The following is a 27,964-nucleotide window of genomic DNA, read 5'->3' as shown; positions in this document are numbered from 1 at the left end:
TCCATTGTTACTACACCTGTGTTGTAATATTTCTCTTCCATTTCATTTTGAAATGCAGATACCCAAAATTTGATTTTTGAAAACAAATTGTATCAGGTGTATCAGGTTGTATCATGCACTTGACTTACAAATATTAGTTATGTATGTATGTATATATGTGTGTATGTGTGTGTTAATGTATGTGTGTGTGTGTGTGAAAGCCGCACTTTTCCATGTTGTCTCCCTCTAGGATGGTCTGGACAGGTAGGTAACCCATTCGTGGATGTTTGGCAAAGTAACGCTTGGTCCTGAACTTGTTCTTCAGCACCTTAGCAAAATCTCTGACATCCTCCCCTGATGTAGTCTGGATAGATGGAGAACAAAGATGACTTCACTTGTAAGAAGTGGAACAAACACGTGTGTCAAATATAAAACACCATTTCCACACCACTCAATAACAAATCTATCTGACTTTATTCACATAATGTTCTGAACTAGCAATACAAATATCTATTTTATACATCCATCCATCTTCTACACCCATTTTATCCTTTGCAGGATCACGAGGGTCTGCTGGAGTCTATCCCAGCTAATGTTTCAGGTGAGAGGCAGGGGTTTCACCCTGGACAGGTCACCAGTCCATCGCAGGGCCACATATACAGACAAACAACCAGACACTCTCACACCTACGGGCAATTTAGAATCATCAATTAACCTACTACGCATGTTTTTGGACTGTGGGAGGAAGCCGGAGTAACCAGAGAGAACCCAAACAAGCACGGGGAGAACATGCAAACTCCACTGTCTACTTTATACTTTAAGCAAAATATTAAAATAAATAAAAAAAACAGTATAAATTGTGTGATGCCAGTCTTTTTAAATTCTCGAGAACAAAAGAAAAAAAAAGGATTTCTGATTCTTTAACCGGGTTTGATTATCAATTGTAAAGTGAAATTACGTGAACTGTAACCACCAAGAGGAGAAATTAAACCAGTTTCCTTATGCTGTCGAGTTTAGTTAACTTCAGGTATTTGCAAATGCATCATTGACAGGCAGAAGTGAACCGAAGGCTTATTGGCAGTTGGCAGGATGTCAGGAGTGGGAAAACACATTTATTTACCCCAAACATAAGCTCAATGAAACCTGTGCCTACTTCTAAAACTTTCTCTAACAAAATAATTGTAAATAGTTATAGCTGTGGGCAAGAAGGATCCTTGAGCGATCTGTGTTGCAGAAGATCTGAAAAAGCCTCTGACTAAAGATATTTTGTTGTTAATTCTGTTGTTAATTCCCTGTCTTTTTAAGGTGATGCTGTGTTGCCCACTATGTTTTCTATTTCAGGAAGCATCCTTCTTTGCATCGGTTTATTTTTCCATTCATTCAAAATGTTCAAAATGTTTAACATCAAGAGGGCACGTTTCTCACAGAGGGACCCCTCATATTTTCGGGTAAGTTGTATGCACCAGTCAAAAACTTTATGTAATAAAAAAAATAAACATAACTAAATCTAAACAAATTATCAATGTAACTTTTAATTAAAAAAAAACCCAAAACAACAAAAAATAATGCATGTTAAATGACATTTGTTAAGGGTGTGTATTTAGTTTTGATTAATTTAATTTGCAACTTCAGCTCCATAAATATATGAAAAATATACTGTTTACATGCTCCATCTTTGCCACTTCTTGCCAACTGCAACCTATGAAAAATACATTTTTCAATTCCTTGTGATTTATGGCAATAGAATCATACATTTTGGTTATTTTTCCATTATTTGGGCAAGGGAGCAAATTTGTGTAATATTCTAGTTTCTAATAGGGGTATATGATGGCTTACTACACTCCAATGGAGTCAATGAATAACACAATTTTGACACGTGTGTGATCTTAGGGATGTCAGGTAATGGTTTATGGAGGGAAAAATAGTGTCTGTGTGTGAAATGACAGCACAAATATGTATTAGCAACACAGTGAAATAAATGTCAGTGCAGTACATTTCTGAGTTTTGAGTTTCCCAGGTAAACTTGGGTTTGAAGCTCAAACTGAATCGCCTTTAGCTTTTTTGTTGTCATAAAAAATGCCACACCCAAATATCTACTCTCCAAAAAGCAAACAAACAGTCACAGGACATCTTAAAGAGTCCAAAGCTGCAGCTGCAGGGTAATAATAATAATAATAATAATGACTTGGATTTATATAGCGCCCTTCTAGGCACACAGAGCGCTTTATAGAAATCATTATTCATTCATACACATTCTCACCAGTGGTGGTAAGCTACATTGTAGCCACAGCTGCCCTGGGGCAGACTGACAGAAGCGTGGCTGCCATATCGCGCCTAACGGCCCCTCCGACCACCAACAACATTCACACACATTCACACGGGTAAGGTGTCTTGCCCAAGGACACTACGACAGCAAACTGGGACAGAGCGGGATTCGAACCGCCAACCTTCCGATCATTGGACGACCCGCTCTGCCAACTGAGCTACTGCCGCCCCAAACAAAACCAAACTCTGGCACCGATTGTAGATCTGGCTTGGAGTTTATGAAGGGTTCAGTAAATACTACAAATGAACAAATTGCCATTTTCTTGGCCGATTCCAACTGCCGATTTTTCATTGAGCGTGACCTGCCGATACTGATTTTTTCAGAAACACTTCAATCATCCAATTTTTTTAATGCTTAATGCTCCACAATTATTATTATTTTTTTTTCATTATTTAGCATATATGACTTTTATATAATTTGTTGTTGTAAAATTTGTAAAATAGAAATAGTAGTTATATAATTTTGTATTATAATAGAAACAGTAGGTTATAAATTTAGTTTTTATAATTTTTATAATCAGTAACTGTAGCTTCTCTTCAGTGTCGCTGAACCTTCTCTGCAGCACCTCCAGTTGTGTGGTTTTAGTGATATACAGTCAACAACTGAAGTGGATCAAAACATTTCAAAGTTTTCCAAAGACAAGGATTAATATTGTTCAAAATTCTTTAATAACTTATAAATGTGTTTTTAATCAACTTAGAATGTTGACTACTGTATATTATCATTTCCACATTAACTGTATTGATAAAATGTTTTTCCTTCATATTAATTCACCTCTATTGAATTCCATATTAAAATGTGCAACTCTGCATCAGAAATATATTTAAATACTGATTCAAGAAAGAGTTTTGTTATTCATTACTAGATTTCACATCCATTAAGGCTCCAATACTCTTTCAGATGAATTAATATAAAGCAATAAATGTATTCATATTAGGGTGTGAAGCCTTTTGTTTGGTAGTCTGCTTAGCCAATGGCTAGCCATCATCACTTCCTCATCGGTCATCGTCATGCTTTTAAGGTTAGCGCTGCAATGTGAGAGAAAAATGTGTGAGTGATTTTCACAGTATAAAATGAAGAAGATCCTCTTTGCCCCTAAGTCTGGTATTATAAAATTTACATCTTCATATCACCCTTTTAAAAAAACAAAACAACACATTGTGTGTTGTGTGTGAATCCCGTACCGGAGTGCAGTACTCCACCATGGGATATTGCATCTTGTGTCCTTTGGCAACGCGGCCAGAGAAGAAGCAGCTCTGGCAGATGTCATAGTTGAAATGTTTCAGGCTCCGATACCTGGATGGGAGAAAAAAATTGTGGCAGAAAAAGGAAAAGCAAATAAGGTTTTTTTTTTTTTAAAAACCTAATAGAGAAACACAGAAAATGGTAATAACAATGCAGGATTTTTGTCATAAAATTCCAGTAATCATTTATGTGTTGAAATTAATTTCATTTTGGCTTCTGCAGTGAGATTTGATGCAGTTGATGAGTAGATTTATGAGCAAGTAACTTTGACATACGGTAATGTACTAACAAAGCACTTTACAGTAAACATTAAGAAGAAAGAAAGTTAAGACTACGCACCTTCATATTGTAAAACCATTTACTGTATACTTTTAACAAACCACCACAAACTCAATATATTTTTGAATGGATATTCAAAATTGATTGGTCAAAAGAAACATACAGTAAAGATAAACATTACAAAACGGTCATTAACCAGCAAGCACCAAAAGCAAACTTGCACTTACAGTAAGAACAAAATGTTACTTTCATCTGTGTTCACATCTCTGGAACTTCAGAATTTGAGTGGGTGTGTGAAAATGGTTTAGGATCTATTGATACAAGGTAAAATATTTTAAAGAACCAACAAAGAAATCCACTGGCCTCATTAATCAGCACCTGGGACACTTGAGACCTCATGTGTTAACGTGGAAAGCCCAAATGGAAAGAAAAATAAGGATACTAAAACAAAAAAGTTATAAAACACGTCACCTAATAACATTTGTGTATTTCCTCCTGCGATTATCCTGTGTAAAAACTACTGTGAAAAATAAAGACATCAAAAAAGATAAATAAAATATAGCAAAAACCACATATGCATATATTCAAGATTACACATTTATATATTAAAGCATAACTTCAGTAAGCCTCCAAGAAGATTTCACTTTCAATTTATTCTATTATATCTATATACTGTATATAGATTAATAAAATAAATATATATGATGTATTCAAATATATATGATATATATTATATACTAAAAATGCATATATATATATATATATATATGCCTTAGGTTTTTACCAACATGGTATTAACCATTAATATACTGTATAGGCAGAAAAAAAAAAAAAAAAGAACTATATTGCCAATTGTGACACTAAGAGTCTGGCTCACCAGCGAGCAGGAGATGAGAAAATAATCGATTCTGGAATAAGTAGAACGTGGGTGAGAGAAGAGCGTATAATACTTTTCTTGAGGGTGAAATAATCTCCACACATCAACCAATCCCAAATCTTCTGTCATTACATCTACTACAACACATGCTGGATCATTAATTGACCTAGGTTGGGAGGATTTATCCAAATACACATCCCTGACCTGGTTAAAGTCTCCTCCAATTATGTTATCATTCCCAATATTCCTTACGACATTACAGACTTCATGAAACAACTCTGGTTGTGATGAATTAGGGGCATATATATTAACTAAAGTTGTTTTCTGACCCTCTAGGACCGCATCCCAAACTACCCATCTACCGGTACCTTCCCGATTAGCATAATGTTTGAGTACCTGAAAATCTATGTTTTTCTTAACCAATATGATTACCCCTCTTTTCCTATTGGAATATGTACTATAATAAACTTGGCCCACCCAGTCCCTTTTTAGTTTTATAGACTCCTCATCATTAAGATGTGTCTCCTGAATAAAAGCGATGTCTGTCTTTCTCTGTTTCAAATAAGTGAGGATCTTTTTCCTTTTAACACCATTGTGGCAGCCTGTTATATTCCATGATACTATTTACAAAAAATTTAAATAAATAAATAAATAAATAAAAAAAATAAATGCTACTAGTGCCACAAAAACACTCATTTTAACACTCATCTACAAAATGACTTATTTCTGCCCCTTTCTTATGATTAGATTTATGCGTATCAAAAGGACAGCAGTTCATACTTGAGTGTTTGATTTGGTGACGCCCACCTGTGCTCCATGTAAACCATTTGTTTTCAAGGTAACACCACAAGTGATTCTATTCCTTTGATAACATAGTTATGAAAACATTACATGTGCACAGACACTGCTAAATATAAAAGAAGAGTAAAATACATGTATATAGTAAACATAAAGTAGGTGTGGTGCAAAACTATAACTGCACTGACCTGAACCCTATTATGGGACACTCCTTACAGATGTTGCATTTTGCTTGATGTTTAGCTGTTTCAGCAGCTGCAACTCGATGCAGGACAGGTAACCAAACCATGGACTGCGGCTCCAGGCGCATCCAGTCAAGGAACATGGCGGCCTCCAGTTCAGGTTTGTTGTTGGCCTTTCAAAAAAGGAAAAAAAAAAGGTTTAAATCGTATGTTCATAAAAATCAAGCAAATCCCAGGCCAGCGAACCCCCCCCGGCCCTCGCATGCTGTTTTTTTCCAGTTCTTGGGTTGCCAAGTGCCAACCATCCAACTTCCGGGTTTAGTCTCATGTAGGACTAAGGCCACGTTTACACATAGCCGGGTATTTACAAAAACTGATATTTCCCCCTCCACGTTTTTTACCATCATTTACACATCATTTGCTGTTAAGGGGCGCTATTAGCAGCCAAACCTACAGGGGGCAGTGTAACGAGAAGCATAAAGTCATGCTAGCCAATCGGAATCCTGGAAAAAAACGTCAACAAATGACACGAGTAACTTCCAGTTACTTCCAAGACGGAACGAGGGTCTTTCGTTTGGAGTGACAGAGAAGTGGAGTTACTTTTAAGTGTGACTTTAGAATATAAAACAGGTAAAATACAAGAAAATATTGACGGTGGCCAAACATATTGTAAACTCATGGTGCTGGTGACATTTCTGTGGCATAATGTGACGTTCTGAAGCCTAAATGTCCGTTTCTCTCTGTTTACAAGCAAACGTGAAGACGGAGTTTTTGCAAATCTCCACTTTGGCCGGAGTTTTCAGAAATGATCGTTTTTGGTGACTTTGAGCTTCGTTTTCGTGTAAACAAACGGCCAAAACGCATGAAAACACCACCGTTTTTGCTATGTGTAAACGGGGCCTAAGATTCGTTCCAGTTCCTTGACTGGCCGGTGGAGCTGGTTTCAAAAGAGAGTCCATCTCAACCGACTCCCATGTTAAAATGTCAAAATCTATGACAGAATTACATTTTCTTTACAGCCTGGTAAAAAAAGAGAAGCAAAAACAGTTCTGGAGTCTATTGTGTCACGGTTTGGTTATTTAGGTCCTTTTTTATTTTGAAACCTGTGTCTTTGTGTTTCAGTTCTGTTTTGACTTCCCTGGTTCCCATCTGGCCTGATTGTCTGCACCTGTGTCTGTTCAAACCTGTGCAATTTGGATTTTTTGCTTTCGTGCTCAGCAGCGCTTTGGGTTTTGTTTAAGTTGATAAAACACGTTTTTTGGAACTCCTCCCTCCTGGTTTCCTGCACCTGGGTCCTATCCACCGCATTAGTGACACTGTTTGATTTAACATCCATGACAACTCTGAAGGGGGTGACACTTTTTGTACCATGTCGGGGGAATTTATATAAATGTATTTTGAATATGACGCTTAGCATTTTGACTGACAGTGGGCTCAGCCAAAGGCTAGACATTATCACTTCCTCATCAATCATCGACATTCTTGGAAGTCAAGTGAAGCAATCAGGAATTTATACCAACCCAGCATCAGCTAAACAAAGCTGTTTTTTGTTTTTTTGCCAGACATGTGTGAAATGGGATATTTCTTAGTAAATTTCAGACAGCTCTGCAGCTATTTTGGAATGTTGTTCTGGTAGCCACAGCTAACTTTGATTGACATATGGTGGATGTGTTCCCCTCGGCTTCCCCGGCAACAAAACCGTAGTAGCAGTACGAGGGAAAAGCAACTTCAAAGCCTCTTCAGAAACCCATGAATAATGTGATAATGTCTCATCCATTGTATTTACAGTCTATGGGCCCGTAATGTGATGCTAGTTTGCAGCGCTATAATATATTGATTCGCAAAGGTAAAAATTGCAAGAGCTGATGCAGATTCTGTGTGATAAGCTGATTCACACTATCCAATGTGAATATGGGAGTTTAAATTCCTCTTAAAGGCTTGAAATCCTCTTGCCAAATAAGAATTCCCATTCTGTAGCATATTGACAAATCTAAAGCCCCACAAGTTTCCAGTCTCACCATAGTTGTTTTCCACTGGGACTGAGCAATTGAGGGGAATGGTTTATTGGAATGTCATTGACCAAAAAATTTAATTTGCCAAATCAATGACTTTAATTTAAAAATAGAATTGAACGAAAAAGTTATATCACAAAGAAGGTACACGAGAAACTTGGACCTTACAGTCAGACTTCCTTACATGTAAATGTCAGATCATCTTTTGGATATTGAGGCTAATCCAGCCAAACTGCAATAAAAAGCTATTTGGAAAATAACATTTGACTGACACAAACTCACTGCATCAGCTACTTTTCATGTTTGCAGTTCTGTGAACAAAGCGGCTCCCCATTAACTTAGTATGCCATGTTAAGAACTGTTGGTAAGTCACATTTCTTCAACAAACACAAACACTTCGACCGTCTGACATACAAACTGGAAGCAGCTGCGGACGGAGGGCTCAATGTTGGAGCCACCGAAGGATGCGACTTCTCCGAGCTGCCGAGGAATCTGGATGGAATCGTGGAGGAGGAGACCCAGGCGCCGCTGGTCGCAGAAGCCCGTTGCACTGGCAACCTGTCGGAACAGGACTGGAGAAGAGAGGAAAATGTGGAGGAAAGACCATATCAAGAATCAAGGGGGTTAAATGAGGGAGAGCATGAGGTGACATTTTTGTCTTGTCAAAAGAAAGCCTAATTAACCTGCTGGTTTAGCAACTTCTTCTCTACTTTATTAAGTTAAATTAAGATCTTTTAACTCCTGTCCTGTTAAAAATTTTGGTCAAAGCAAGTCCATTGTGATACAGTAATCTCTGTTTTTTCTCGGGGGTTACGTTCCAAAAGGAACGTGTGATAAGTGAAATCCGCCAAGTAGCAAGGTTTTTTTAATTTATTTATTTCTATTATACAAGGCTTCAAATTGCGGAGATCAGCCCCGCCCCACCGCGACCTGATTAAAAAATACAATAAGTACAGTAGAACAAATTGTGACTGCCGCTGCATCCTGACTCGCTCTGTAGCGTCTTTCTCTTCTAAAGCCCGCGGTGCAGGTGGGTTTTTTTGTCGCTCTTTTTTCTTCTGGGCAAAAAGATTCTTATAAACCGACATGCCACCATTGATTATATTTGATACTGTAATGAACGATTCATCAAAGTGTCCCGTTTTTGAGCTGCTTGCTGAAGCTCATTGGCCGTTCTCAGCATTGTTGCTAAGCGACCAACATTATAGAGGGTATGCATTGACGTCACTTCCCCCACTGGACCAGCCCCCTTACTCACACTGAGTGGCAAAACATCAGCAAAAATGGCGGCAACTAGTGGAGAAGACGGGATAACAGCCGATTATGGGCTTAAATTAAAGGCAGTTGGACTTGACAGTGACCCGTACAGTTACCCGAAGAAACCAGTGGTCCATGGACATTAATATTTGGCCACGAATCCCTGATATTTATATGGACTTAATTTCTACGCCGGAGAAATACACGAAGCAAAGCTTGAAGGCTTACAAAAGTCTTGACGCTTGGTCCGACTTCAAGGCAGGATTTGTTGTAGGAATTAAAGTGATGAGGACACTGAACTTTATGATTTGACCGTTTAACGTTAGCTACCCAAAAATACAACATTACCTGATACAAAATGGGAACCGCAAATCCACGTTTCGGTGTCTGGAATCCAGTTCTTTCTGCAAATTGCAGCGATCCATTTGTTTCTCTTAAGCTTATTTTTCGTCAGTCTGTAAAACGATAACTCTTGATTTTTTGCTAAATCTATGAGTACAGTCGATCGCACAACAGCTCTTTCCCATTTTAGATGTTTTCCAGTTGCTCAAACTGAAAGTTTACACTGCCACTCAGTCTTTCTGCCACTCAGTGGGCGTAACCCGCTGTGAAGTCACATCTGTGACGTCATGTGCATTCCCTCTATTGACACGGGAAGTGAAGAAGCGGGGAGACTATTTAGCCAATCAGAATGCAGAACACGATGCATAATGCAAATCCGTGAAGCAGCGAGACGTGAAAGGTGAACCGCGTTATAACCAGGGATTACTGTACATCTGTACTGGTAGTTTTAAGTGCAGATTGGATTGATAATGGTGCTGAATATATTTCTAATTATACAAATTATCCTCTTACATCCACATCTCAAAAATGTAATTTATGTTGAACTCAGACATATTCCACATTTTTTTCAGCAATCCTAAAAAAAGGCCTTATTTAAAATTAGCCAATAAAGTTTGTCTTATTTGTTGGTCAATGAATGACAGCTGTGGAGCCTCACCATCTCGGCTAGTCACTCACAGATTTATTTACTTTGCATGGTGGTGTCAAGTCAGTGTAAAGTCATCAGTGTACAGTGCCTTTAAAGCAAATAGAAGCTCCGCATTTGTGACTAATCAAATACCTTTTATTTCAAACCGTACAAATTGGCGGAAGGGGACTCTTAATTGACTACATGCTTTTTGCACCTCCAAACTATCAAAAATCAACTTTGTACCTTTAATCTTTTAGACACATCTTCTTACTTCACAACAAATTTGAATTTGCAAGCAAGATATGTTTCATATTTGATTGGACATCAAATAATCTAATCTAGTTATCTATCGTTCAATAATGTCCTGGAACTCTTTACCTCCTCACATATCTCGCTCACAAAACAAATTCACTTTAAAAAAACGACTTAAGGCTCACCTAATGCTGCAGACCATGTGACTGGGAATTTATTATTGATATTGAAATTACCAGTAATAAAATTATTATAATGATAGCAGTGACTGAAAATATATTACTAATGTATGATATTATTAGTGCTATTATAGTGTATTAGTATAATTATAGTGTTATTAATATATTATATTATGCATAACTGATGTGTGTGTGTGTGTGTGTGTGTACATGTATGTGTATTATTGTTATTGTTGTTTTTATTGTTTTTAAGTGTAGTTTTGCTAGGAATGTATGACTGTATGTATTTATGTCTTAGATGTTATCATTTATGTAATATGTTATGTACTTTATGAACTCCAGGAAGATTAGTGGTCGCCAAGGCGGCGGCTAATGGGGATCCATCCAATAAACAATAATCCAAATTAAAAAAAGCCTTCACTCAGAACAAGGGCATGAATAAAACATATCACTGGATGAACTTACATCTGTATTTATCTTCGAGATGAGCTTTGCAGAGAGAGATGATTCCAGTTTTGAAGGACAAAGTCCGAATCTTCCCAGTGCGTCCTCTGCCAGTGAGACGGTTCAACGGGTTAGATCTTGTACATTGCAGCACTTGTGTGCGTGTTCGGTGCTTTACGTACGTGTCGTAGACGTTGAGCAGCCAGTTCAGGCACATGTCCACACACAGTGGGACGTTGACCAGGTGGGAGTGGGTCTGCTCCAGCCGCTGGTACAGGCTGGTCAGACAGGCCACCAGCTGGGAGATGTCCAGCAGCTGGTCATTCTGCTTCAGGTTGTGCTGCTCCAACACCTCACACGTTACCGGCATGCTGAGCAGGTCCACTGGAGGGACAGGACCACGGATTATTAGCAGACAAGTACACTAAAACACACACACAGGTAGGAATGGGAGATATTTTACCGTTCACGATATACCGTCAAAAAAATTCCCCACGGTAAGAATATGTTATCTCACGGTAAAAACGATAAATTCCCGTTGATGACGTTTTTGTGTAAAGCTGATTTATGGAAGGAAGGAAGGAAGGAAGGAAGGAAGGAAGGAAGGAAGGAAGGAAGGAAGGAAGGAAGGAAGGAAGGAAGGAAGGAAGGAAGGAAGGAAGGAAGGAGAGAGCAGGAGGAAGGAAGGAAGGAAGGAAGGAAGGAAGGAAGGAAGGAGAGAGCAGGAGGAAGGAAGGAAGGAAGGAAGGAAGGAAGGAAGGAGAGAGCAGGAGGAAGGAAGGAAGGAAGGAAAGATATGAGCCTGAAAGAAAGAAAGAAAGAAAGAAAGAAAGAAAAAAATGAGAAAGAAAGAAAGAAAGAAAGAAATGAGAAAGAAAGAAAGAAAGAAAGAAAGAAAGAAAGAAATGAGCCTGAAAGAAAGAAAGAAAGAAAGAAAGAAAGAAAAAAATGAGAAAGAAAGAAAGAAAGAAAGAAATGAGAAAGAAAGAAAGAAAGAAAGAAATGAGCCTGAAAGAAAGAAAGAAAGAAAGAAAGAAAGAAAAAAATGAGAAAGAAGGAAAGAAAGAAAGAAAAAAATGAGAAAGAAAGAAAGAAGGAAAGAAAGAAGGAAGAAAGAAAGAAAGAAAGAAATGAGAAAGAAAGAAAGAAAGAAAGAAATGAGCCTGAAAGAAAGAAAGAAAGAAAGAAAGAAAGAAAGAAAGAAAGAAAGAAAAAAATGAGAAAGAAAGAAAGAAGGAAAGAAAGAAAGAAAAAAATGAGAAAGAAAGAAAGAAAGAAGGAAGGAAGGAAGGAAGGAAGGAAGGAAGGAAGGAAGGAAGGAAGGAAGGAAGGAAGGAAGGAAGGAAGGAAGGAAGGAAGGAAAGAAAGAAAGAAAGAAAGAAAGAAAGGAAGGAAGGAAGGAAGGAAGGAAGGAAGGAAGGAAGGAAGGAAGGAAGGAAGGAAGGAAGGAAGGAAGGAAGGAAGGAAGGAAGGAAGGAAAGAAAGAAAGAAAGAAAGAAAGGAAGGAAGGAAGGAAGGAAGGAAGGAAGGAAGGAAGGATATGAGCCAGAAAGAAAGAAAAAAAGAACGAAATGAGCCTGCAAGAAAGAAAGAAAGAAAGAAAGAAAGAAAGAAAGAAAGAAAGAAAGAAAGAAGGAAATGAGCCAGAAAGAAAGAAAGAAAGAAAGAAAGAAAGAAATGAGCCAGAAAGAAAGAAAGAAAGAAAGAAAGAAGGAAGAATAAACTCCCGTTGATACGTGTTTGTGTAACAAACATGGCGGATCTGAGTCATTGCAGTTTTGCAGTACAGGTGTAACTCATGTAATTGGTTTTTCATCAATTCAATTTAATTGGTGTAGTTTAGTAGTATTTAGTATCTTTTAGAGCAGCGTTTTGGGGGCTCCAAAGACTGAATGTGGTGATAGATTTATAGTTAAAAAGGTTTATAGTTAAAAAGGTAAAAAGGCTCGTTACCAGACATTTCTAATCAGCCAATCACATGGCAGCAACTCAATGCATTTAGGCGTGTAGACAGTTGGTGCGTCCGAAATGCCATACTAAACAGTATATACTCAAAAAGTATACTTAAGTTCGGCACACTTTTGAGTAAATATCAGTAGTATGCATTAATTCGGACGTACTACTCAGAGCCACATGGCACTTCCTGCCGTTGGGAGGGGGAGTTGTTACCATGGTAACAACTCCTGTCACAGCAGCAGTAGCAGCACCGCTCCGCTATTTCCCGTTTATCCTGGCCCAAACAAGATGACATTTCTCCTTTCTGTCATTCGTAAACTTAAGCAATACATCTACCCACACAATAATGTGATAAATGATGAACTCATCTGGTTAATATCTTATGGAAACCAAAGTGAATTAATTACTTAATTGCTCACATTTGAATTGTAGCGTGATGGTGGTGCTGCTGCTGCTGCAGCTTTGCTTGGTACCGGTAACGTTATCCTCCATTTTTGTTGGTTGCTAAGTATCTGCGCAGCACTTAGCAACCAAACATTGCTGCAATGCATTGTGGGAAGTTTCTGCTTAGCTAGTGTCCATCAACCCACACTAATACATTTCTCCGGAATGAGTATGGATAGCGCATACTACAGGGTTCCTACACAATTTTCAAGATCAAATTCAAGCACTTTCAAGGGTCAATTTCAAAATCTTCAAGCACCTTATCGCTGGGGTAAAATATCTACAGGAATATATATATTCATAATTATTTTTTCCTCTTTTTATCACAATTATGTACATTGTATCATGCTGTAAACATTTAGTAATGTCTCATCTCACTGATTTTATTTATCCTTGTAATAACTAAACTATACAGTCAGATCCCAGTTTTGTTATAATTTCAGGCACTTAAATTCAAGCAATTTTCAGGCCTTGAAAACACAACATTGAAATTCAAGCACTTTCAAGGATTTCAAGCACCCGTAGGAGCCCTGATACTATTGTGTACGTACTGATGTTTCGGACGCACTTTTTGCCAACTCTTTAGGGTGGAAGTTTGGAATTTCGGACGCAGCTGTGGTCAAGACAATCTGCTGAAGGTCAAACCAGCATCAGAATGTGGAAGAAAAGTGATTTAAGTGACTTTGAACATGGCATGGTTGTTGGTGTCAGACGCTGCTCGGAGTATTTCAGAAAATGCTGATCTACTGGCATTTTCACGCACAACCATCTCTAGGGTTTAGAGAATGGTCCGAAAAAGAGAAAATATCCAGTGAGCAGCAGTTCTGTGGGTGCAAATGCCTCGTTGGTGCCAGAGGTCAGAGGAGAATGGCCTGACTGGTTCTAGCTGATAGAAAAGGCAACAGTAACTCAAATAACCACTCGTTACAACCGAGGTGTGCAGAAGAACATTGAACCTTGAGGCGGATGGGCTACAGCAGCAGAAGACCACACCGGGTGCCATTCCTGTCAGCTAAGAACAGGAAACTGAGGCTACAATTCGCACAGGCTCACCAAACTTGGACAAGAGAAGATTGGAAAAACGTTGCCTGGCCCTCCTTGTGCAATGTGTCAATGGGCACCTTTTGGACAACTGTGAAGTCAGCGTTTTTCCCATGTTTGTATGGCCTACAGAACTAGACTGAGAGACCATTTAAAGATTTGCAGATGTTATGGGTTAATTAGCTGATTAGACGGTGGCACCAGGTGTCTTCAACATTAAGCCTTTTCACAATATTCTAATTTTCTGAGATACTGAATTTTGGGTTTTCATTAGTTGTCAGTTATAATCATGAAAACTAAAAGAAATAAACTCTTCAAATAATTCAGTCTGCGTGTGTAATGAATGAATATACTATCTACATTCATGTCATGATGGAAGCAGAGTATCCATTTTTGTCTATGAATCTCTGTGAAACACCGACACACGGTGGAAGTATATATTTAAAGGAGTGTGTACTTACAGCAGAGAGCTTTCTGCAGGCGTCTGAGCTTCATGGCTGTTCGATAGGCTGAAAACCGAACGTTGTTCAAGTCAGCTGAAGAACAAAAAAGAAAGAATTTACATTTAATATGAAAGTATACTGTACATTGTCTCAATAACACCCCTTTTAACAGCTTGAAACTGGTATTGGGCTGGTGTTAGAGCTGGTTAAACCTTTCAAGAACTGGTTTACTTTTCCACACAGACCCATGTTATTACATTACATTACATCATGTCCCAGCCAATGTCCAGAGAACCACAGTTCAACAAAGGGTACAGGAGTATTTCTAGGGATGTCCTGATCACAATATTTTTCTCCCAAGTCGTTTGATTTTAGTATCGGCAGATGAAGTCCGTTAGGACTGCATTCACTGTCCAATTTGAAATGTTTCCAAAATGCAAACATTTCGGAGATGCCAAGAAGCCCACTTAATTTGCTCTACATTAACTCCAGCCACTGGCTTTACAACTTGTATATCGTTAGAAGATAGAGGAATAATGTTGTGGATGAAATAAAAAAAGGGAGTAAAAAACACTGAATATGTTCTGAACTATAAATTAATTTAGGTTTGTCTGTTCTTTTTTAGGTCACAATTCCAACCCTCCTCTTTTGTCCTGACTACAGGCCAGCGCAGCACCATGGAGTATTCTAATTATCACATTCTTTTATATTCATGTATGAATAATTATTATGTATTAATCAATGACTACGTTTACATGCAGTCGAAATTCGGGTTAAGGTCAATATTCTGGTTACTGAAACATTGGGAATAATCTGTTTCCATGCGTGAGCAAACAGGGTTATCCCTGTATACATGGTAATTATCATTTGGGATATCTGGATCAAACCAGTGACGCACGGAGAACGTCATGACGCAATTCCCGTCATTTCAGCTTCTTCTTCCTGTATCCGAATCCAAAACAACAACAATAACCAGTGTGTTTTTGACGTCTTCCAGTCAAGCGTCTTCCAGCGGAGCTTGATCTTGTCTGGCGTTCGTACAAATCCTGCTTCGCGCAACTTTTCGCTCACCTTTTTGTAAATCCTGCTATCCCGGTACTTTCTACCGTCTACAAATAACAAAATGTTCATATCTTTCTTTACATTTATGAAGTGATTAGTCTCCTCCTGGTCTTTTCTCATCGTTTCTCCGTGTTTATAAGAACTTCCTGGACTCAAAAGACCAAGATTCCTTGCGAAAAGAGCATGCGCAGAAAACAAATTCCTGTTCCTTTTGATGAGGATATCCCGTTAGGCTATACATGACCAAATATTCGGGATAGAAAAGGAGTAACCCAGGGGTAATATTCGGGTTTTTAAAAACCGGAATATGAGCAAATTCCAGTTATTCAAAGGGATTATTGGTGTTTACATGGCCGTGCGCAACCGGGTTATTGCTAATATTCCGGTTAGAAAAGGATTATTGACTGCATGTACACGCAGTCACTGGTGCTGGGCCAGTGCAGGGTCAGCCAGGTGGGAATCTTTTTTTCCGTTACTATAGCTGAGTTTGGTTTGGGGGAGGGGGCCACAGCAGCACAGCTCGCTGGAATAGAGAAAGTACAATACCAGCCTTCAAGTTAATGTACAAATGTCTTAAATGAGACCTGAAAAAAGTTGTTAGATTTGTCCCTTGTCGCTTTTTCTTTTTCAAAAGTGGCTTGAGTGGTCTGAAAAGTCAGTTGCTCAGTTGGCCACACTGACATCAGCTCCCTGGTTCCAACTGCTACTGTAGGGTTACATACACTCCCCTCCTGGTCTGAGCTGTAATTGTTAAGCTTGGAACTTGATTGGAAGACAATAAAATAAATAATGTAAATAATTATTAATTCAAAAAGTTAATTTAGTGAAAAATCGGATAATTTACACCCATTATTGATCATTTGGCCCATCGTGTTATCGGTCCACATTTCTGATCACGTGATTGAATCAGGAAATCACTTTAAAAGACCTGTCGCAATATTTAACACTGTGGAACTACACTTGTACGGGGTTGTTGGTCCGCCTGTGCAGCATATTGATGATACCAGTAAGGCTAATGAGCTAGAGTGAGAAGTTATTAGCCCTGTGTTGAAAAGATTGATTTTCCGATTCTAAATCGATTCTCATATTAATTCCTAAAAATCGATTCGTATATCTAAAGATCGATTTTTTTTCATTATTACAACTTTAAAGTTTTCAGTTATAATTGCGTAAATTGTCAATATTTCTTTGCTTTTTATACTGTCTTGGGGTTACATTTGCATAAAATGCCAAAAACCAAATTTTCATAAATGGCAAAGAATAAAACTGATTTCATACGTCCTCTGTTTGCTGCCCTGGATCTGTTTGGTAATTCTGCCCCACGATGTTTCTGAATGCAGTTATATCAGCATTCTGGGAGGTGATTGGTCCTTACAGCATCATTAGCTGCCAATACTTGCTGTTGAATCTCAATATAATACTAGTATTCATATGTTGCAGAACTACACAGTAATAATTCATGCAACAGCTCAAAAAACAGTTTTAATAACACTAACTCAAATCGATATCGGAATCGAATCAAATCAAAAAGTGATAATCGATTCTGAATCTTAAGAATCGGAATTGAATCGATTCTTGACATTTGAATCGATCCCCAACCCTAGAAGTCATCACAGGGGATTATTATTTCTCCGAAGTTCCGAGAGATAAAACCACAGAACCAACCTCTGGCTGTGTCTGATTTATGGTGTTGTGAGGAATTGTGCAAGAGTTAGTGCATGTGGGAGGAAAGTTTTCTGTATCAGTCCTTGAGGCATTTGAGCTGGATCAGTCTGTTGAGTCCCCTGCACCAATGTTTCTACAGCGTCGGGTTTGCAGCCGATCATAGAGCCAGCATTCTCCATTAGTTTGTTGATCCGACTGCAGTCCCTGGCTCTGATGCTGCTCCCTCAGCACACGGCGGCATTTAACAGAACAATGGAGATGACAGACTGGTAGAAAATGTCCATCATTGTGCTGCATACATTGAAACATACTTTCAAACTCGCCATTTGAATGGAAATGTCATTCACGTGAAGCGTGCAGATCTGAAGATCTTTGCAATAACACATCTTTGGTAGAACGCAACATGCACATTCAAGTAAGAAGAGGCTAAACCAAACTTTTTCCAGTGAGGGCCACATAACTTTTCCCTTCTCTGATGCGGGGGCCAGGGTCAGTTTCTAACAGAAAAAGTGGGTGCCTAAATGGAATCATTTATTGTTTTCCAGAAAACATGCTGACACTCCACCGCATCACACATATCCAAATATTAATAACCTTTTCTGAGATCCAATAACCCTCTCTGGGTTCTTCACAGAATAAAATACGCAGAAAATATATAGGCTAATAACACTATATATGAAATCAATAAAAATCAAATACCAGAAAGAAAGTTATGTTGTGCCGTGCACAATCTTAGGTAAAAGTTCAGCTTCAAATTATTTAAAGGGGACCTATTATGAAAAACAGGTTTTCTCTTGCTTTAACATATATAAAGTGGTCTCCCCTCAGCCTGCCAACTCAGAGAAGGAGGAAAGCAACCAAATTCTGCAGTGTCTGTACAGCCGCCTGGATGAGCTGTCCAGTGTGATGTGGATCTACGAGCCAATAAGATTCTGCTCCCGTCGCTACGTAACAACGGGAGCCATAGGTTGGCCACCGATTCGTGAAACCACGCCCGCAACTAACTCCGCCGGCCGGAGCTTCCGCCATTTTTTCGTAGCGGTGTATCGCATCATTCAGGCAGCCAATCAGCACAGAGCCTCATTATCATAGCCCCGCCCACTCAGAATCCTGCATAGATAATGAGGTTAGAGAATGGGAAGATAAAGACATGGCTCAGAGGCTGAATTTCTAATTTATTTAGCAAAAACAATCAAAAGCTTGTTTTTAAGACATTCAAGGCCTGTTTAAAATAGATATTAGATGACATAATAGGTCCCCTTTAAGTTAGTTTTTACAAGTGTAAAGTTGGGGACTACATTGTGTTTATGAAGGAATGTTACATTCAGGTCAAAAGCTTTTTTTTTTGTGGAAAGTTGATTGAAAATTGGCATAAAGCAAGCATATTTGCCCTTTCTCATGTTGTTAACAGTATTAAAAACATTGAAACAAATACCTTAAGGTAATTTAGAAGAGCAAAAAATGTGTGAATAAATGTGCGATTAATATGCGATTAATCGCGAGTTAACTATGGACAACATGCGATTAATTTTTTTTATTAAAAACATATATATATATATATGTATATGTATATATATATGTATATATATATATATATATATATATATATATATATATATATATATATATATATATATATATAAATAATAAGTATATAAAAACATCTTTCCTATCGAAGTTACAGACTCAACATGCAAAGCCTTTTTTGTTTAAAGAGATGGGGATGGAATGTGTGTCTTACCCAGAGATTGGTAGAGCTCAGCCATCTTGGGATGGTCCCAGCATGTAGTCTGGGTCTGATGACTGCAATTAGACAAAAAGGCAATAGTCATGAAGTTAGTGACTTGACTCGTCACAAAGAAATTAAGGAAAAAAGCGATTACAAAAAACAGATCATACCTCAACATGGCATTTGTTATAGCAGATTAATTGGATCGTGCTCAAATATCAATTCAAATTTGATCATAAATAAGAAAAGACATCAAAACAGAGAGGGATTATTTGTATTGAAGTTATTAAAATAATGTGTTACTGCTTGAACACTGACATGTTTGAGATTTAAACCTGTAACATTCATGTCTTTTAGTGATGTGTTACTCATACAGAGAGAGGGTCTTATTCATCCATCAATGCAAGTTAAGAGTGAACCACTCCTGCACCCAAGGTTACTGTCGAAATGATGTGCAGAACAACCTGGTTAAAAGATGAAATGAGACAAGCCTAAAAATTTGACTTAACCCGTTAAAAAAAAAAACAAAAAAAAAACAGATGTTACCACAATATGGTTTTTTCTACGGAAGATGAATTGCTGGGGAGCAGAGCACCTGAATGCCCAACTCACTGTAGTAAAAAGGCAGGCAGAGGGAGCAGTTGGGGGAAAGGAGGAGATAGATCTTAGGGAACAGGAAGGAGTGGTGATATGAGGAGGGTCGGACAGATTTGGAAAGCTTAGGATGTGCATAGCTTTTAACTAGGGCTGGGACTTTATCGATTCATTAATTAATTACAGAAAAATAACGTGACAAAAAAAAAATAACGCATTTAATCGCAATTTACTTTTGCGCTCCAAACAGTGCGGAACGTTTCTCATTGCACGAGTTCCCGGTATAAGTTCCCCGTAAGACTGATGCACAGAACTCAACACGAGAAACAACAATGGAAGCCCAAACCCATGGGAATGTGTTTAAGACATAGAAAGTTTACAAAAAGTCCTGAAAAAGCTTGAATATAGCTAACTTGAATTTAAGTTTGTGCCTTGTGGACAATGCAATCATATTCCTATTATTCATATTGCACTTTATGTTAACACTCAGTTATCAAAATAAACACCATTTTGTTGTTTAAGCTCATTTATGTGTCAATTCAATGATTCAGTCATAGACCAAACTCCATTTAAATTGAAAAATGTTGCTTCTCGTGTCAAATATTGATATGCAATTAATTAATTACAAAGCCTCTAATTAATTAGATTCATTTTTTTTTTTTCGAGTCCCACCACTACTTTTAACGTGTACTGGAGAAATACAAAAAGTTAATCAGGAGCCAGTAGGGCTGCTGCAAAACAACGGTGATGTGGTAAGTGGGGGAAGGGCATGGTGTATGGTGGGGATTACACAAGTTGCAGAATTGTGAACCAACTGAAGCTTGCAGAAGCTTATGAGAGAGGTGCAAAGGATGAGAAGAGCAGTCATCAATATGGAAGGTGGTGATGAAGCTTTGAGAGATGAGGATTATTGATTATTATGGTATAGATGGAAATATGTGTTACAAGTGATGCCGGTGATATAGGACTGGAATGATAATTGTACTTTCAAGGGGGATACCCAGAATCTTAATCTGAGGGGTGTGGGGAGCAAAGGTATGGAAGAGTATTAGGGCCATGCAGGGGAAAAAATATTTGACATGGGAAGATTTTTTTTTATTGTGCACTTCAAGAAAAAAGTTGAAATGTCGAGATTAATGTTGAAATACAATTTCGAGAAAAAAGTTGAAACGTCGACATTAATGGTGAAATACAATTTCAAGAATAATGTCGAAATTTTGTGAATAAAGTCGAAATTTCGCCTTTTTTCTCAACATGTCGACTTTTTTCTCGAAATTGTACTTCAACATTAATCTCGATATTTCGACCTTTTTCTCGACATTCCGACTTTTTACTCGAACTGCATAATGAAAAAAAACAACTTCCTCCTCTAAAATATTATTTTTATTTTTCTTTCTCCTGCCTGGCCCTAAAACTCTTCCATACAAAGGAGCAGGAAAAACTGTCAAATTTGGAACGTGGCTGATTTAATGGCAAAAAAAATAAATGAACTTGGTCGATGGGACACTGGGAGGGAGACATTCCGCGCACAGGGTTTAAACGCCTCATGAAAGTAGCGACAAAAGGTACACCATACCATTGCGTTTATCGTACATTTATCGTTATCGACGTAAAAACTGCCCAATTTATCGTGATATGAATTTGTCATATCGCCCAGCCAGACTGATGAAGGTGTTTGGATGAACACCGAAACGTCTTGTGTTTTTAAGTATGTTTTAAGTCCAGTGTTTTTAAAAATAAAACCCTTTTTAGAAGAACTTTCTACCTGGATAAATGAATCTCCACAGACATACTTAGCACCACTGGTCTTTTGAAGACCTAACTCCATCCAAGACTCAACAGAGACCCACCACCACCCGAACCAGACCTATTGTCGCTAAATTTGAACACAATAAACAGAAGGAACTGCTTCAGTAGCGTGGAAAACAATGAAAAGGAACAGACTTAACGACCATTTCCCACAGGAGATCATCTACAGACGAAAGCAGCTTTTCCCCATCCACAAACAGACGATACAGGAAGGTAAGAGAGCTGTTACATCGGCAGAAGTTATACATCGATTGATAACTGTTTAACAATAAGGAAATCGCCACTTGGCTTTACTGACTTTCCTTCAACAATAATACATAAACATATGTATTTCAATATCAAAATAACTTTTTTCCAACTTCTACTGTATATATTACTTACGGAAGAATATTAGGTCCATGCAGGAGAAAAAAGATTTGAGAGGGGAAGATTTTTTTTTATTTTCCACTTTATTTTGCACAGAATAAAGTCGAAATTTTGCCTTTGTTCTTAATATTTCGACTTGTTTCTCGACATTTCGACTTTTTTCTTGAATGCATAATGAAAAAAAAATCTTCCTCCTCTAAAATGTTATTTTTATTCCAAATCCAAAACAACAACAATAACAGCAGCACGGCGGATAATCGGACCCGCTGGTACCGTTTTGTTTCTCGGCCCTTCAGTTCGCCTTTTTCACCATCTACCGGCGGAGCTTGATCTGGTCTGGCGTTCGTACAAATGCTGCTTCGCGCAACTTTTTGCTCACCTTTTTGTAAATCTCGCTACTTTCTACCGTCTACAAATGCCAAAATGTTCATATCTTTCATTACATTTATGAAGTGATTAGTCTCCTCCTCACTCCAAGTGTGGTCTTGCGTTTCTCCATGTTTATAAGAACTTCCTGGACTCAAAAGAGCAAGATTCCTTGCGAAAAGAACATGCGCAGAAAACAAATGAATGTTCCTTTTGATGGGCATATCCCGGCTGAAAAGGAGTAACCCAGGGGTCATTTTTGGGCTTTTAAAAACCGGAATATGAGCAAATTCCAGTTATTCACAACCATGCTGTGACTTACAACTGAAACCGTGAGAAACGCAGTAATGCCAAAGCAGCTGCCCATCAAAGACACCAGGTAAACCAGCTGTGATATCTTCAGCACCAGGCCTGTGGAATGGTCTTCTACGCGCAAATGTTCTTTACAGGTTTAAAACCAAAGTGTTCTGTTTTGATTGGTGCGTTGCATGTGTGCGCCATTTATGTTGTTAAAAGTTGTATGAATGATTTCCGTGTCGTGTAAGGGTTGGATAATGTTGATTTTTACTTTTATTATGTATTTTTTTCACTTTTATTGCATGTATTTTATTTAAAATAAAAAAAACAACTACAACAACCCCACTCAAACAATATTGGATATCCTCAAATTTATCAAATCAGGGTGGGAAGAGCCTTGTTCTTTTTGTGTGTGTGTGTGTGTGTGTGTGTGTGTGTGTATGTATGTATGTATACACTAGGAATGGGTGATATTTTACCGTTCACGATATACCGCCAAAAAAATTCCTCACGATAAGAATTTGTCATCTCGCGGTAAAACAATAAATTCCCGTTGATGATGTTTTTGTGTAAAACTGATTTATGGTTCTGCGTTAAATCCACACACAACGTACATGAAGGAAGGAAGGAAGGAAGGAAAGAAGGAAGGAAGGAAGGAAGGAAGGAAGGAAGGAAGGAAGGAAGGCAGGAAGGAAGGAAGGAAGGAAGGAAGGAAGGAAGGAAGGAAGGAAGGAAGGAAGGAAGGAAGGAAGGAAGGAAGGAAGGAAGGAAGGAAGGAAGGAAGGAAGGAAGGGAAGAAGGAAGGAGAGAGCAGGAGGAAAGAAGGAAGGGAAAAAAGAAGGAATGAAGGAAGGAAGGAAGGAAGGGAGAAAACAAGGAAAGAAGGAAGGAAGGGAAGAAGGAAGGAAAGAGCAGGAGGAAAGAAGGAATGAAGGAAGGAAGGAAGGACGGAAGGAAGGAAGGAAAGGGGAGAAGGAAGGGAGAAAACAAGGAAAGGAGGAGGAAGGGAGAAAAGAGGAAGGGAAGAAGGAAGGAGAGAGCAGGAGGAAAGAAGGAAGGAAGGGAAAAAGGACGGAAGGAAGGAAATGAGCCTGAAAGAAAGAAAGAAAGAAAGAAAGAAAGAAAGAAAGAAAGAAAGAAAGAAAGAAAGAAAGAAAGAAAGAAAGAAAGAAAGAAAGAAAGAAAGAAAGAAAGAAAGAAAGAAAGAAATGAGCCCGAAAGAAAGAAAGAAAGAAGGATAAATTCCCGTTGATGACGTGTTTGTGTAACAAACATGGCGGATCTGAGAGCGAGATAGATTTATAGTTGAAAAGGTGGAGTTGAATTGGTATCTTTTTTATCGTCATTTTTATCGTTATCGGGATAAATGCCAGAAATTATCGTGATACATTTTTTAGTCCATACCGCCCATCCCTAGTATACACACACACACACACACACACACACACACACACACACAGGGCAAGGTGTCAAATATGTGCTTTTCAAATTCTAAAATGTTACCTAGAGACAACTTCTGTTGTAATAGACGCTATATAAATAAAATTGGAATTGAATTGGAATTACTCTCCTCATATATGGAACTAATCTCTTATGAACCGTTTAAACACACCCTCCACAGGTTACTGTGGCAAACGGAAATTGCTATGCCATGTCTCAATTCCTGAATACTCCATTTACTGTTCATAAAATGACACGACTCAGCACCAACTGAACCCGTAAATAGTATAATGTGCCTATCTTTAGCACAACAAAGCAAACAGACAGTTCCCGGATGCTTTTCAAATGTACTGCATTAGTTCCACTGGGACCACCAGAACTAAACTGATTTAATAGTTACAAAATATCAATAAAAATTCCTGAGTCACAAATGTGAAGAATCCCATTATATATTCTCCATATTCCACTTTTAAAGTGACATGACAACAAGAGAAACAGTTCATCTTCTCCATCATTCCAAGGAACAGATCAAGATATTCTCCACTCCACTCACATTTAAAGAAAATAAATAAAGCAGCTTCTTTTTTCAATTATTTGTGGAATATCCCACCCCCACCCCCCCATTGCTATACTTACATACGTACGTGTGAATGGGAGGTGAAAGTAGCTTTCAACAACATGGCTCTCACATCAGCAGTTTGCTGTGCGGTTCAGACAACAGAGCATGTTGCCTTTTAATCAGGAGCCTTCAAGCCGTGACGTTCCTATTCATGAAGCTGAAAATGGGTGTAATTCAATTAAGAGATACACCACTGATCTGGTGGGAGATGCAATCGGCCGGTTTTTTGTCTGACTGGCCCTGATTAGCATTGGCCAATATTGTCTTCTTTTGTTTTTCCTGCTTCAGTACATTCGTCATGCACAGTTTGGCAAATTCCTATTTGTTTATTTTGGTTGTCGGTAAATGCATCAGTTAAAAAAAAAAGGGAATAATACTGAGAAATCCTTTTTTTTTATTTTCACATCAGTGGAAATAAAGCACATCATGGTAACACAGTCACTCGGAAGTTTGTTGTAGAAGCTGTCCATCACATGCAAAACAAAGCAATTCATAATGTATAAATTACTTAATAATTGATCATTAATAAGCAGTTGTAACCAGTGCATCTCTAGTTTAATTTCATCAGGCAATTGATCCTATAACACGTGCATTTTTTAAAGCTGTCTGAACAATGTCCTGTCATTGATTGAAGATGCTGCACTGATCTGTATGTCGGAAAAGTATACTGCAGATTTAAATCAATGGCCTACACAAATACATTTCATTAGAGTATTAAGCCTACTGTTTTTTTCTACACAACTACATAATCTATTTACCTGACCATATCCCACTATGCATCACAAATAATCACCAGTATGTTACTTCACATTAGGGCTGGGCGATATATCGAGATTTTAATATATATTGATATATTTTCAAACGCGATATGGTACGAGACAATATCGTTTATATTGATTATTTAAAAAAAATATATATATATATTTTTATGATTTTGATATAGCTTATTTTGTGACAAATTGACTTGAATGTTTTATATGAGATTTGCACAAATGTTTTGTTATTTGCACAACTGTCAACCTCAGTGGAAAAGTCTGCCTGTTACTGTCTACATTGTATTAATTGCACAGTGTATTTTAATTTAATTGTTATGCAGGAAAGGGATATTTGTTTTATTTTATTCAAGAAGCATTTTTATTCTATATATGCAGGCAGTTTATTTTTATTTCATTTGTTTTATACATTTTGATATTGTGCAGACCTCTGTTAATAAAGGAACCTGTGTGACATTTGGCACGAGGCTTTGTATTAAAACTGACTGTTTTTTTAAGGGTTTGCCTCAGAAAAAAATGAAGCTAACAGAGATGCTATGCTATAATGCTTTGGGGGAAACCCCAATTATGGCACAGAAAAAATATTGATATATATCGAGTATCGCCATTCAGCTAGAAAATATCGAGATATGACTTTTGGTCCATATCACCCAGCCCTACTTCACATACAATATTCCTTTTTATGTTCTAATTTTTGAATTCTTCAAAAACAGGGGTGATGGTTTTCTATTAGAAAGAGAATGTGTGACAAGTGGTCCTGGCTCTTGAGAAGCTTCTTCCCTTTTTTTTTAATTCCAAAATTGTCATCCAAGTAAGTCACAGCTGACACGTGTGAACAATGTTTTTGTGCTTAATCTCTTAACTGTTTAGGTTTTTATTTCCTACACTTTCCCACCAGCAGGGATTTACCTGCATGAAGTAATCTACGGTATAATACACCTACATTCAACAACTTGTCACAAACGCCATAATATATACTTCTTAGTCAGAATACTAAATGATACATTCACTCGCTCAGCAACTTCTCCAACGTGGACTCTGCGTGTGCAGCTGGGTTACAGGCTCTAAGAAAGATACGCTCAAACGTGCTTTGTGACTGGACAATAAGCAGTAATTGAATAAAGAAAAGTAGAAGGATCTTTTTTGTTTACTTTGTGTTGCCATGGAAACTCTATTGAAGAGTGTCTTTTTACAGTTATTGTTAACACGCTTAACTGAGTCAACATACTCAAGAGACAGAACCTAGCCCACTATAAATTCCTGATTTGAAAATGGAAACTTGGCTATGTTCTAACTTGTACTGCTCTACTTTTCATCTATTCTCCATCCTTCCACCGTTAACGTGTATAGTTTTAGGAAGGTAGTCTACAAGACAAACCACATCACAGACTCCTTCTGTGCCAGAAGTTAAATGGCTGATTATATAACCTTAGTCATGCGTCTTTCTCAAATAACTAATGAGAGGTTTCTGTAGTTTAATTGTGCCTTCAGTGTCCGTTTAGTTGTTGGTAAATGAGCAGGTTTAAATCATGCAAACAACCCAGCTGAACGGACAAAGGTGTCATCAGTCATCTAAAAGTGATGAAATCTTATAAAACAATAATAATAAAATCCCATTAGGATTAAACTGAGACTGCAGCCCATAACTGCCTTTTAGAAACGACAAAGACAGCAGAAACAAGCACCAACATTTATGCCTGGGTACGTTGACTGACTATCTGGTTCAAGCACAATTTTATTTGTTTATTCTATTTAATAATGTATGTTTTTTTTATTTATTCTTATATTTATTCATAATTTTATTCAATCTTATTTGTGATTTACTGTCTAATTATGTCTTGCCGCTTTTAATGTTGATGTAAAGCACTTTGAATTACCTTGTGTTGAATTGTGCTATATAAATAAACTTGCCTTGCCTTGCTTTATATAGAGAACATATTGACGAGGTACTGTTTATCCAAGTTGAGTGATTTTAATTATAGTTCTACTTTTTGTAGTACTTTGTTATTGCACTTAATTGTTTTTGTTCCACTTCAAATTGTTGTTGCAAATTGCCTTTGCAGTTTATTTAAAACCAAAAATAAAGTAGATAACGTGTTTACAGTAAATGGTTTATAAATGATCTATTTGATTATTTTGTTTCTTTTAGTAGGCCTACACTGTGATTGACACTCAGTATCACACTCAGTACTATATCACTTTAAATATTAAGTGTAAATCAACCCCAGGCCGCTCTTGTAGCTGAATTTTCTCCCATTTCAGATTAAAAACCATAGATGGGTAAAAACATGCCAGGCTGACAATAGGATGATGGAAACAACACTGCTGCAACTGTGCAGCTCTTTGACCTTTTATCTGTGATAAATATCTTTGATAAATATTCATTGAAAGATTTTTCTGCAAGTTTGTTAATCTGTTGTCTCCTTCCATGGTCTAAATCACTGTGGATTACAATCTAACTACAACAAAAAGTTCTTACATCTAGTTTTACAAGTGTATTTGTAATGACAGGGAAGAACATGAAATAAGTTTATAGTGGGTGTGTGAATGATCAATT

The 27,964-nt window shown here is 37.7% G+C and overlaps 1 protein-coding gene across 3 annotated transcripts in view; it reads right to left on the bottom strand.

Annotated features, from left to right (window-relative positions):
• dmd (dystrophin) overlaps positions 1–27,964 on the bottom strand; it is a 361,679-nt gene that overhangs the window by 31,823 nt on the left and 301,892 nt on the right. For all 3 annotated transcript variants that reach the window (XM_061715918.1, XM_061715919.1, XM_061715920.1), the window contains 8 exons: positions 19,156–19,217; positions 14,706–14,780; positions 10,986–11,187; positions 10,825–10,910; positions 8,113–8,270; positions 5,693–5,859; positions 3,490–3,601; positions 207–343 (listed from right to left, as the gene is read on the bottom strand). In XM_061715918.1, coding sequence (XP_061571902.1) covers positions 207–343; positions 3,490–3,601; positions 5,693–5,859; positions 8,113–8,270; positions 10,825–10,910; positions 10,986–11,187; positions 14,706–14,780; positions 19,156–19,217 — 999 coding nt within the window. The remainder of the gene's footprint in view (positions 1–206; positions 344–3,489; positions 3,602–5,692; positions 5,860–8,112; positions 8,271–10,824; positions 10,911–10,985; positions 11,188–14,705; positions 14,781–19,155; positions 19,218–27,964) is intronic.

This window comes from Cololabis saira, chromosome 24, assembly GCF_033807715.1.
Source record: "Cololabis saira isolate AMF1-May2022 chromosome 24, fColSai1.1, whole genome shotgun sequence".
Classification (NCBI taxonomy): Eukaryota; Metazoa; Chordata; class Actinopteri; order Beloniformes; family Belonidae; genus Cololabis; species Cololabis saira.
Note: the sequence above shows the minus strand (reverse complement) of the source record. Positions and strands in the feature narration are given on the sequence as shown.